The sequence below is a fragment of the Tremella mesenterica genome, assembly GCF_000271645.1.
Source record: "Tremella mesenterica DSM 1558 unplaced genomic scaffold TREMEscaffold_8, whole genome shotgun sequence".
In the NCBI taxonomy this organism is placed as follows: Eukaryota; Fungi; Basidiomycota; class Tremellomycetes; order Tremellales; family Tremellaceae; genus Tremella; species Tremella mesenterica.
In genome coordinates, this window is record NW_006711232.1 from 729,196 (window position 1) to 741,603 (window position 12,408).

The 12,408-nt window shown below is 46.1% G+C and overlaps 5 protein-coding genes across 5 annotated transcripts; 4 read left to right on the plus strand and 1 right to left on the minus strand.

Annotated features, from left to right (window-relative positions):
• Positions 1–631: 631 nt before the first annotated feature.
• On the plus strand, positions 632–1,982 carry TREMEDRAFT_63557 (uncharacterized protein; the record flags this gene model as incomplete). Its single annotated transcript, XM_007005768.1, has 4 exons — positions 632–791; positions 1,009–1,151; positions 1,303–1,472; positions 1,688–1,982. 4 exons carry the CDS (start codon positions 632–634, stop codon positions 1,980–1,982), a joined length of 768 nt encoding a protein of 255 aa, XP_007005830.1.
• A 1,675-nt stretch (positions 1,983–3,657) lies between these two features.
• Positions 3,658–4,664, plus strand: TREMEDRAFT_71983 (uncharacterized protein). Its single transcript, XM_007005867.1, has 6 exons — positions 3,658–3,741; positions 3,865–3,983; positions 4,036–4,047; positions 4,093–4,123; positions 4,281–4,466; positions 4,563–4,664. The coding sequence occupies exons 2-6, from the start codon at positions 3,931–3,933 to the stop codon at positions 4,575–4,577; spliced, it is 297 nt and encodes a 98-aa protein (XP_007005929.1). The 5' UTR covers positions 3,658–3,741; positions 3,865–3,930; the 3' UTR covers positions 4,578–4,664.
• An 814-nt stretch (positions 4,665–5,478) lies between these two features.
• On the plus strand, positions 5,479–7,345 carry TREMEDRAFT_63559 (uncharacterized protein; the record flags this gene model as incomplete). Its single annotated transcript, XM_007005769.1, has 4 exons — positions 5,479–5,761; positions 6,011–6,142; positions 6,385–6,593; positions 6,950–7,345. 4 exons carry the CDS (start codon positions 5,479–5,481, stop codon positions 7,343–7,345), a joined length of 1,020 nt encoding a protein of 339 aa, XP_007005831.1.
• A 418-nt stretch (positions 7,346–7,763) lies between these two features.
• On the minus strand, positions 7,764–10,070 carry TREMEDRAFT_44756 (uncharacterized protein). The gene is made up of 11 exons (XM_007005652.1): positions 9,985–10,070; positions 9,888–9,933; positions 9,788–9,840; positions 9,654–9,743; positions 9,467–9,575; positions 9,280–9,422; positions 8,850–9,107; positions 8,309–8,784; positions 8,029–8,263; positions 7,865–7,981; positions 7,764–7,818 (listed from the first exon to the last, which is right to left on the minus strand). Exons 1-11 carry the CDS (start codon positions 10,042–10,044, stop codon positions 7,807–7,809), a joined length of 1,599 nt encoding a protein of 532 aa, XP_007005714.1. The 5' UTR covers positions 10,045–10,070; the 3' UTR covers positions 7,764–7,806.
• Positions 10,071–10,231: 161 nt separating this feature from the next.
• Positions 10,232–12,304, plus strand: TREMEDRAFT_39872 (uncharacterized protein; the record flags this gene model as incomplete). Its single annotated transcript, XM_007005625.1, has 5 exons — positions 10,232–10,418; positions 10,465–10,836; positions 10,887–11,384; positions 11,424–11,624; positions 11,708–12,304. The coding sequence occupies 5 exons, from the start codon at positions 10,232–10,234 to the stop codon at positions 12,226–12,228; spliced, it is 1,779 nt and encodes a 592-aa protein (XP_007005687.1). The 3' UTR covers positions 12,229–12,304.
• Positions 12,305–12,408: the final 104 nt, after the last annotated feature.

The following is a 12,408-nucleotide window of genomic DNA, read 5'->3' on the forward strand; positions in this document are numbered from 1 at the left end:
GGGTTGACAGGATCAGAGGGAAGGCGTCATGGGCTGGAGTGGTTGAGAGAAGAAGCGGGATTTGATGATGTAATGACATGAGGAAGGATTCTTGTTGTTTTTTTTGGATAAGTATAGATGAGAGGTCATGTATCGGGCCAAATATGACTCGTTGAGATTGAGGCAAAGGGATGGGAGCGATGGACAGTTGAAAATACTTTATATTCATATACTCGACTCGACCCACTGGAAGAGACACGTACGCAGTAGACATGGAATGTAAATCTAATAGCTAATGGAATGTATACTGACAACTGCGCTTCTAAATATGAACACTTTTCGTACCTTACCATCATCTTCCCGGACCTTCGAAATACCTTTTAATCAGGGTATATCACATTCGTCTTTCTTCATCCTATTTATCCACCCTTATCACCAAACAATCCCATGTACAAGTACAGGAATCTAACTGTCCCTCAAATCCATGAGTCCATTGACTTCGGTGAGACGCCTCCGATCATCAACATCAACAACTCGAACGATGAAAGGTAACAAAACATGTTCAAGATCGTCCCTTCCAAACATTCTCTCCAATCTATCTTCTTGATCTGACGATTGCTTTGACGCTTTCGTATTCGAGCTATTGAACAATATGCTGTCGGTTTTGAATCTGTTATTGTGTTTGATAGGAATGGTCAATATCGTCTCTGCTGGAGGACCATCGAGAATCGATTTGAGTAATGGTGAAAGGATGAAAAGGGGTTTACCGGTGAAAACTCCTAGAAAGTTGTATAATGCAACAGCGACGAGTGGTGAGTTATTTTTGATTGTCGTTTCAACCTTGTGATCGACTCATTGATCCCTCGCTCTCTTCATTCCTCGTGAGATAGAAGACTTCGATCATACACCTCCCTCAATTTCGTCTTTCAGAGAAAGATTTTCGTACTTTCGATGAGGTGTTTCAATCGAAGAAGGGATTCAGATGAAGAGATGACTTCTTTTGAAGGATAGATTATACTGACACAATAGCTCATCTGGCTCGTCGTTCTGCAGCTCCATTCACTGGATACCTGGTAGCTACTCCTCAAAATAATGGAGGATTGAAGAAACGTACTCCGTATGATCAAACTTCTTATCTTTATTATGATACGGATTACGGGTTTCTTCGTTTGGTAAGTACGCATTCCCCCTACCCTCTCTCAACCCCATCGACCTTCAAGTACCTTCGTTTTGTGAGGAGGAAGCTGACATGTGGCTCATGGTCGATTGTCCACAGTCTCTCTTCCGAGTTCGATTGTAAAAGGCACGAGCACTAATTCTCAGTCGACCATCGCTAGTGATGCCTCTCTGTTCGTGTGGACAACGGCCGGTACGGAACAGTACCTCGGAGTTTCCGATGATGGTGATTCAACTTCCGATTTCGGCGTTTGTGCTTCGGTGATTACCATTGGTAGTGGGGTGAACATGGAGCCAAACGCACCTGGTGGTCCAACGTGAGTAATCTACCTTTGTCTATCACGTATTTGTATTCCAACTTTTATTGCCCCACCCCAAACCTCGCCCGGGTCGATACTCCCTCACCATCTGAAGATTTGATCTTTCAGTGTTATTCAAACGAGTTGTATTGGTAACACATAACGAAAAAGATGGGATGTAATCAGGGATAAGAATAAACGGATATACCTTGGGAATTCAATTGACTTTCAAGCTCGGCCATATTCTCTCAGTGCCCAACGGCATACGACAATTTAACACCTTCACAAGCTTCCGGTCAAGGTATACAAGGACCAATATTCGATACACCTTCAAGTCTTCCAGCTATCTTTTCAGCTTGGTTCCTCAATCAAGATGATACAATCACGACTGATGCTTTGTATTGGGTTTTCGATACTCCATATTACACTGATGCTTTGGGGATGGCTTTATCAGCTAGTGATTTCGAACCTGTTGATGCTGTACAAACGGAACAGATCACGTTGGAATATGTTGCTTCTTTGGCTTAATTTAGACTTAGACTTTAATTTCGGACTTTTCTTGTCTGGGTGCTTTGGGAAATACAAGAGGGAAAAGGGAAAGAAGGGGAAACGGACAATGAGAATGGACAATATCTATTTGGTTTCGGTGGACTGACTGATAGCAATTGACCCTTCCATACTCCACTACCTCCATATCTTCCATGATTTCACTTTCCGGAGTACGGAGTACCAGTGGCTCTGTCATTTGGAACAAGCCGATGACTCGATCCACCTTGGCTCACAGGCCGCTTGTCACTTGTAACCCGCTCCGGCGCATACCACAAGTTTCTCTACAGCATAGTGGTCATGAGAGATGAGATGTTAGTCTCCCATGGCCCTCGACCTACTCTCATCATACTCGTATTGTCCATCGAAAGAAAACGTCACTGATGATACCCTTGATGGTACCTCCCCACTTTTCCTCATCACGTCCCTGATCCCTGACCGTACTGACGCGGCTCAACACTTCCTTTGTCCTCTCCTCCCGCCTGCCCCTCACAAACTTCGGCCATAGATCATCGTGATGTGATCGTCATTGATCATTCATAATCTGAGCGGTGGATCAGGGCGGCCTAGGGCGGGATAGCAGAAGAAGAAACCAAACAGTCAAGAAGAACAATACCAATAATCCAATCAGTCAAGAGCAAGAGAGGACAGGACGACATTCGAGGGTACCGTCAATTCACCATCCAACTACTTGAATAGCCCTTCAAATCTTCCTCATCACTCACTCTGCTCATAACTCACTCGTCCTAAACCTTTCTATCTCATACCGACCTGGGGATCTTTGGGCGCATCCGTTGTTCGGCGAGGATCGAAGAGAGAATACTGGGGTTAGAGGACCGAGCGCTGCCGAGTAGCAACTAGCCAAGGCGGTGGGATTCCAATCACCCTCTTATCTCCCTTCTTCTTACCTCTTCTCCGTTTCTTCAACTCTTCATTGAACTCTCACTTTACTCTCGCAGACACTATTGCTACTTACGCACTTTGCTCTACCGGCCCCAAACTTTTCAAGCTTCACGCGCCCTAACTACACACTAGTCGTCGTCTCGTTTCACACCAACATCTTTTTTTCCCACAAATAGAGTTACCCTCTCTGACTACGACTACGCACGAGCACAAATCTCTGACGCAACTTTCTCCTGGGAATACCTTTCTCTCTCGCAACCATGGTCAGTCTTCTCTTTCTCTCCTCATACTCGAAGCTGACATGGTCAACTCTTCTACTACACTCGCCACTTCCACCATTACCCAACCTGATTCCACACACGCATCCCTCTCTGTCGCTCCACCCACCACTATTCGCCACTCTGCCTATCCACGGGATACTCGATCTACCAATATACGGGAAAACAAACCACCTCGTGATCCCAACTACGCGGTACTGGAATTTCTGACCCCTCCGCATCATAACAATCCGAACCCTACCCACACTTACCCTCACGCTGGGATATACGACGCATACCCGCCACCACCTGACGCCGTACGTATGCCAAAAAAACCTTCTAAACCTCCTCACATGTTTTCCACCAAATGGAAATTCGCCAATCAAAACAAAAATAAACACAAAAATATCAAACCTCGCCCCGATCAGGCATATTACGGCATGGGGATGCCCGGAATGATGGGCGGATATCCAGGGATGATGGGGATGGGAGGCATGGGGATGGGAGGAATGGGAATGGGGGGTATGTATCCTGGAATGATGGGAATGGGCATGGGACCTATGATGGGAGGAGGTTACGGGGTGAGTGAGACTTGATTCTTATTCATCTATGCTCTTGAAACGGATCATCGATCAAACGATCTCTCTCGTGGTCCCAGAGCGTGGTGGAATGAATCAACCGACGCGGATCGCGGCTGACGTTAGATGCCGCGGTACCCTCCAGGAGGGTGAGGAATTTTCTTGAACGCATTGAAAGAGGTAAGCAGAGCAATGCTCACCAACAGGGCGTATGGAATGGGAATGGGTGGAATGGGCATGATGGGGTAAATTTGATTTACCTTCCCGAGTGTAATCAGCTGACACGGTGTTTCGCAGAGGTTATCCTGGGTGAGTCACGTAAGCAGCATTGCTGGAGTCAATGCTGACACGAAGAATGGGAATGGACCCATATATGAACTTCGGTGTGAGTAAGGAACATCTCTTATACGTCTGATGCCTGATTCTATTTGACTCTCGGTCCTCCCTCTGACCTTGTGCATCATACCCTGGAATGATGATTACTAGATACAGGCATCTGTCCTCTGACAATTGTGAATGAAACAGACCCTCACTCACCTCAGGCGCCTCCAGCCGCAAACTTCGTCGATGACTTCCCCGATGCGCACAGGATAGAACATGCTTACCGACAATCTATGCCAGATAACTACGGTGTCGGTCTCGGAATGTACGGCGGTCTCGGCGGTGGTATGGGTATCAACAACATGCCCGGAAGTCAGATGCTATTATATGGTCGTGGAATGTACCCGGTACGTGGCTTCTTCTGCAAACTCGACCATCGTGACGCCTTGAATCGTCGGTTGCGATAGTACAGACGGTGAGATAAACTCAGAGCTGACCTTGAGGGATGGTACCAGTAAATCAAGACGCGAACAGAATAAAACGAGGTGTGAAGATATCGATTTCATCAATGTAGTGCCAATGACAATGTACGTTTACGAGTATCCCCATGCGTTTACTGTGCACTCTGGGTTTTCCTACTGGTCTCTCAGTCTACTGCGTCGGTTCGTATTCTTCCGCGGCTGCCAGTCTTATCGATCAAATCATTTGAATTTTACTCAGTGTTATCAACGATCGATACAGGAGACAAAGGTTACTGATAAGGGCGATAAGACCACCTCATCTCTGATAGAAGATGAAACAACTCATTACACGACACAGAAACGACCATCGCCGTCATGTCACACGACTGACCCGTCGGAGATGGTGTGACGACATGGTCTCCTCCCGCCGGACAAAGGAGGGCGATAAGACCCCCACCCTTATCTACGTGTCATACGATATACGATACAGAGAAGTGGGGATATTTGAAGAGAGGCTGATATACCTCCTGGCTGGTTGTGAGGCGGTGACGAAGGGATGAAGCACGAAAGGAGCGAGAAGCGCTTATCGTCTTGACCGGCATTAGGTGAGATAACCATTTCGGGCGAACGGCAAGGTGACTTATATTGAATGTTTATACGACTTTTCCCAGCCTTTTCTTTACTCCTCTATCTCATTCTTTTTCCACATTCAGACTTATCTCACATCATATCTTTTGATCGTCTCTGTCTATTCACAACGATTGCCTACTGATATCCTTCTGTAACGCATCGTCAACTCTCGTAACATTAGAGTATAGCTGATCTTCTCTGACATCAACTTATCAATAGTCCAATAATTCCAAAGAATTCGATCAAAGAGTTGTCCTCCGACGCAAGTCAACACAACATTAACTTCACTAACATAGATACCCAATAGAACACCAAGTATTCCGTCAAGATGGAAGTCTTAACACCCAACCCAGTCGAAATCCTTCGGGCAAAGTTGACAGCCAACATTCCCCATCCTTCTGGAACACCCAGGTCACCAGTATCGCCAAATACTGAAATGGCTCTTCCTACTCCTCCACCTGAACCTATCCTTCCAGCTGACAAAGCCACAGTGTATATTCCTACCCCGATTCATCCTGTAGCGTTACAATATGCTCAGGAGAGGTTTGGGAGGGTTATTCTGTGGTCTGATATGAGTCCGGAGGAAGGATGGAAGTTGGCAGATGGAGTAGGTGAGTTATGACTCATACATCATCCACCTCTCAACTTGGTCTGTTCCCGTAGAATACCTAGGATGATTATTTGACCATGACAATCATATCTTTTAGACTCTAAGACATTCCTCAGGTATTCCTCTTTAGAATGATCACACACCCATCGTCCATATGACCCCACGAGATAACGACGGGGGAGTTTTCATCAGATTTGACTTGAGCGCAGCGTAAGATTACAAGTGAGTTAGCGTTACGCTAATCTTTTAGTGAATAGAGCGAATAAAGTTACTCGAGAGATACTTGAAATAGCAGAAAAAGTATTAGTCATCTCTGTCGTTGGAGTCGGTGTAGATTCTATCGATATTTCAACATGTAAAGAAAGAAGGGTAGTAGTGACTAGTGAGTATTTTTCTTTCCCTCTCCAAACTCTCCTTTTCCACTATTGACATACATATTTCTTTTCCCATCATTCTCATCTCCATCAAGAGTTCCCAAGCTCAAGCCCAAACCCGTTGGCTCTTTCCACCGACAAATCGTGTACATATGAGAAACTCTCCAGTCGTGATGTTCTATCATCACTTTGACCAGCTGAATACGTCAGATAGAAAAGAAATGTGATAGATCCTCAACTGATAATTCAGATTGCCCAGGGGTCAACGCACATTCCGTTGCTGAATTAACACTAGGTCTTACACTTTCACTCTTACGTAGGATCTCGGAACTTGATAGGAAATTGAAACAAGGTGAAATATGTTTATCGATCGATAATCTTGGACATTCTTTGAGAGGGAAAATTGTAGGGATGGTAGGTATGGGTTCTACTGCTCGACGAGCTGCAGAGTTGTTTCATGTGAGTTTTTCTAGTTTTCATATCACCTCAAAAAATATCTTGAAAAGGATCACGATTACTCATATTCCCTTCACTTTCCCTTCTGTCATTCACATCACTTTGGTGTTCTCCTTCTCTATCTTATTCCAGGAAAGATGACTCGAGTGATATGAGAAATATCACCGCACACTTCATTCAAGTGACTTCCGATCCATCCCTCATTAGTGGAACCAAACGAGAATATGGGAAAGGTTATGTTAGTGAGGGTCAATGAGAGAAATGTGAAGGACAGATGAAAATATGTGAAAAAAAGGAATAGAGAGATCTATTGGAGAGTTGAGGAATATATTTATTGAAATCATACAACTTATATTCAGCACGCTTTCTCTTGTCCTATCCATATTTTCTCCCCTACTTCACCACCAACAAAATGGACGACTCACGATCCTCTAGGACCTCTTCCACATACACGTCATTCAACACTCTCAGACATTCTCCCCCAAGTAGATATATTATGTCTTCATTGTCCTCTCACACCTGAAACCAAAGGTCTTATCGGTTCAGACCAATTAGCAATGATGAAACAAGGTTCTGTATTGATCAACATGTCTCGTGGAGCTGTAGTTGACGAATACGCTTTGTGTCAAGCTTTGAAAACTTGTAAAACTTTATGTGGTGCTGCGAGTGATGTTTTCGAACATGAACCTGTGGAAAAAGATAAGACTCAGGGTTTGTTGGAGTTGAATAATTTCGTGGGAACTCCGCATATGTGAGTATTCCTCATCTACTCTCATTTCTCACTCCTTGAACCTCATTCAAATTTGAGTATCCTTCTCAAAGTCAACCAATGGGAGGGAGAGTGAGATGAGGACTCCATGTTAATTGAGAGGGAAGAGGTTAGTAGGAGTCAAGTCGTTTTGAAGTTTGGAAAAGGGTGACTTGTCACTAAAAGAAATGAGAGTTCGTACAAAGATGATGAGAGACGAAAGTTGTCGATGGGGGATTTGAAATGTAGTGGGAGTAGATCAGAAATACAACTAACAATCAGAGGAGGAAGTACGGTCGAAGCTCAGATAGACGTATGTCTTCAAGCTATCGACCAACTAGCCTCAGTATTGGACGGTCAACAAGTCACCAACCGAGTATGTTGAGTATTTCTAATCAGTCTTGTGAAAAAAAAGTCAATATGATAGATGAAAAAGATATGCATGATCTACCCATATGCGATTTTGTATCATCTTGTAAACTACATGTCAGCTTTGTCAACCTTCTTGGGGTTCCTCACAACTCACCTGAATATCGTCGATACGTAAAATCAACGCAGCAGTCTCAGTCGCCAATTCTAAAGCAGAAGTCGTCACCAAAAGAGGTTGAACGACATTTTCTTCAATGATGTTGGAGATGATTCCCTTTATGTCAACATACATCAGAGACAAAATGACGAAGAGATTCCTACCTTTTTCACGTTTATCCCTGCATTTCGTTCGCCCAATGCATGTCGATTACGCAATTCGGTGACAATGGCGATAGGATTCAGACCCGCGTTCTCGGCCAAGGTGGTAGGTATGATTTCGAGAGCTTCGGCGAATGCTTGCCAACAGTATGCCTCTTTACCTTTGAGAGTCTGAGCGTGTTGAGTCATAAGTCTCGATACGTGGATCTCAGGTGCACCACCACCGGCGATCAAAGCTCTATACTTTCAGCCATCCGTCTTGAACAGGAGATATCAGACTCACCTCTTCTTCACTAAACACCTCACCACACATAAAGCATCATGTAAACTTCTCTCGCTTTCCTCCAATACCAACGCATTGGCCCCAGTGCACACCACACTGACCGTCTTACCGGGATTCCTCACTCCCGTCACTTTGACAACTTTGGCTCCGGACTGATTCGTCTCCTCTACCAATTCAGCATATCCCAACTTGTCCTCACTGAACGCCTCGATGTCCGCTACAGGCTTACAACCTGTCGATTTGGCGATAAAGTCAATTTCGTCTCTCTCCACATCTTTGATGACCATAATTTTCAGCTTCGAAAGGAAATGTAAGGAAAGATCGGTGACTGCATCGCGGAGGATGGACTTTTGGATGAGAAGAACATTGCAACCGGTCTTCTTGATGCGTTTGCACAGATTCAAGAGGTATTGTCGTTCTTCTTTGAGGATTTTGTCCATTTGACGATAGTCGTTGACCACGATTTGATTGTCCATCTATGTTGTAAGTCATGTGATAAATTGACTCCCACACTTTGAGAGAAGAGAGATGAATAACTCACATCTGGCTTGGGGCTACTCAGTTGAAACTGGATCAAACCGATTTTGGCCTTCTCCACCCTTGTCGGTCCGCCAGCATGAGAGATCACACTTTGATTCAACGCCAATCCTTCGACAAGTTCGGTATCCTCGATCGTCCCTCCGACCTTTTTGACGATTCTGATATCCCTCAAGTCGACATTGGATGACGTGGGTGTGACCAATCGCGTCACCGCCGACACTGCGATAGGAGCGAGAGTGGAGGAATACTGTGAGACGATCTGGATGTTAGCGCCTGTACGGATACGTCATCTACTTCTCTGCGTCACCGAGTATAGAGCTGTAAATTTACTTTGATATGTATAGAATGCTTGACTTGACGAGACGGCAGGGAGAGCATCGGGCACAGTGAGTGAGAAGAAAGGGAGGAAGGAGGAATTTGAGAGGACTGACTTTGGAGTTGAGAGAAGTTGCAGCTGCTCGCAAAAGCGAATCACGATCACTCAGATCCACCGGTGTAGACATTTCTTCCAAGAATTCCACAGCCTTCGACGCGGCATTTTGAAACGACTGAGCTATTGTAGTGGGATGAATGCCTGTTTGTGAGCTTCGTCTTGGCCACCGACATCTCATGACATACCTTGAGTGAGAAGGTTTTCTGCTGCAGAAAGTAGTGATCCTGCAAGGACGACGACACTTGTTGTACCATCTCCAGCTTCGATATCTTGAGCTTGTGACAACTCCACCAACTGATCATCAGCATGACTTCCCCTCAGGTTTTCTTCTCAAACGTTTGCTTTTACTGGAATAAAGAGATAATCACTGACCATTCTTGCAGCAGGATGAAGGACAGCCATATGCTTCAATATCGTCGCACCGTCATTAGTGATGACCACCTCTCCGGTGGACGTTTGGATCTACAATTGTCAGCTCTGAATGTCATCACAATTCCATAGCTCACCATTTTGTCCATCCCCTTTGGTCCCAGACTGGTCCTCACAGCGTCAGACACGGCTTGGACAACATCAGCACAATGAGCAGGATCAAGTGGGATGACAAACCCTTGGCAGCGTTCATATTTGACAACCGAACTTCTGTCGACTTTCCCTGCATTCCATCAGTAAGTGTGAGCAAGGGGAGAGGAGGGAGAAATCATACCTTGTCTGAAAATTTAGAATCAGATATGCCCCTACCTGGAGCGGGATTAGGGGCTGCCATGATGTGTGACTATGGTAGATGTAGAGTATAGAGAAGTAAGGTGGACTTGGTGGTCGGACTGAACTTTGGTGCACGTCCTCTCTGAGCGGGATTAAATGCAAGGAAATATAAGAAAATAATAAATGTAGCATCTTAGGTGGAGGACGTTCAGACCGGACCACGCTTTCGACCAATCTACTATGCAACTATGCTCCTCAGCTCTCTCATACTCACGCTCATCACTCCCACTCGAGTACGCTGTAGTGGGCATCAAGATGTGCCGCCTGATGCTTTTCATGAATCCCTCACCCTTCACCCGCTGCCCGACGGAAAGCTTTCCGTCCTATTCGAATTCACCACCCACTTTTCCTCCCCATTCCTCTCTTCAGAACTGAGTGAGTTTCTACCTGTTTGTCACCAGCAGTGGCTAATCGAAAACAGCTCGGTCACATCATAGCCTAACTCCTCCATCATTACTACTACCGCTAGGGCAGAACGACGTTGCCGAGCTCACCGTCTCGTTCACTTCCGGTCAATGGGACAGACGTCGGTCGGGTCAGGCAGGGCCGCTGGCTTATGACGCTGGTGGAGGCGGAGGTGAGGTCAGAGGATGGATCAAAGACTATGGAAGCATGGAAGAGTTAGCTGGGTCTGATTCTGGGAGGCAAAAGCTGATCAACAGGAATGATAGACGGAGGACAGCGATAACTCATGCCCTTGGAGGTCTGTTCTGTGCAGGGCTTGGGCCGAGTGAAGAGGGTGAGATGGCAGGGACTTTCGGTGCTATTTTCCCATCACACAGTAAACTGAGAAGTGAGTTAGATATGGTGTCTAAGATGACGGACCCACGAACTAACCCATAGACTACACTCATTTCTTCCTCCCCCGACCCACCGAGACACTTTGCACTGAGAATCTCACCCCCTTTCTCTCTCTCCTTCCTTCAAAAGGTCTATCAGGACTTTCTTCTTTACTCGCCCAACCCGGTATCATATTCTCTTGGGGATTCAAGACAGAAGGAATAGAAGTCATCATGCCGATGGATGGTCAGCAGGGCCAGTGGAGAGGATGGTGGGAAGGAGTGGTTGATCTCATTTCTGTCAAAGGCAGACGAGATCGTGCTTTTTCCATCTCTCGTCTGTTTCACAAAACTCTACCGAGACCCTTTGTCGAAGCGGACAGTTCGATCATGCGGTTGATCCTACCACCAGAGAAAATGTCAGTCAAGCCGAGTGGTGAAGTGCGCAGGGAATGGGTGGACGGGCAGTTGACAGAGGTGATGGCATGGGACTTACTTGACCCAACTATAACAGGAGAGGACGTCACCTTCACGTGGGATGGTGAAGGAGAATTCCAATACCGTGAGTTCTCCGTGATCGTACGTGTGGTCTAACGAGTAGCGCGGACATTCCCTAATCCGCCGATGAGTGTCTCAAGAACGGCCACGGATCTCGTCGCGCAAGATGGTACTTTTTTGATCCGTGTTGAGAACCACGCCGAAACTGAACGTCGAACTATCTACAGCGAACTCTGGCCCCAGTGGGTCAAGCCGTGGCTTCATGAGATATCTCTATATGCGGAGGACGAGTCTAAGGCAAGACGTGAGTCTTCCCACCGATATACCCTTCTTCACCAACCCTCTCCTTTTCGGAGCCCCTGACTGATAACCCTTGCTAACAACCAGCGGACCTTCTGACAGATCTCGAGTACCACCCCGCCTACCCTCCTCGAGGATCGACTACAACTCTTCACTTTCACCTCACTGTCCCTGCTCGTTCGGTGCTCTTCCTTCGAATACCATTCACCAAGCTCACTCTCAAGTATACAGAACACCGTCCTGACGCGGAAAGAGGTCGTGAGATACCTTCTGGTATCCTTACTCTCTTAGATGCTGTAGGGGAGGATGCTTCCTCTCAAACCGACACTTCATCCATACCTGTAGGACACGTGGACCCTCGGTGGTCTGGACGAAAGAGGATCTATACCTCTCGGTTATTATTGGACGTACCCACACCCGACTTCTCGATGCCTTACAACGTCATCATTATGTCCTGTACGGTCATGGCGGTGTTTTTTGGTCTTATGCAAGGGACGTTGACTCGGCGAGTGGGTTTTGTGGAGGTGCCTATGGAGTTGGCTCCGTCGTTGGAATTGAAAGTGGATGATACATCTGTCGAGATTGCCGTAGAAGGACTTAAGACTTGACTGATCACTTCTGTACACCCAGGTAGACTTGATATAGCCATTGTAGCTCATATCTGCACCATCTACGATGATGCTGCATGCTGCGTAAACGTTTGATAAAAGTCAGTCGCCTCATCACGTACTTTTTGGGTGAAATTTGCCCCGACGGACTTTTGTCCGCTTTTCTGATGTCTCATTCCA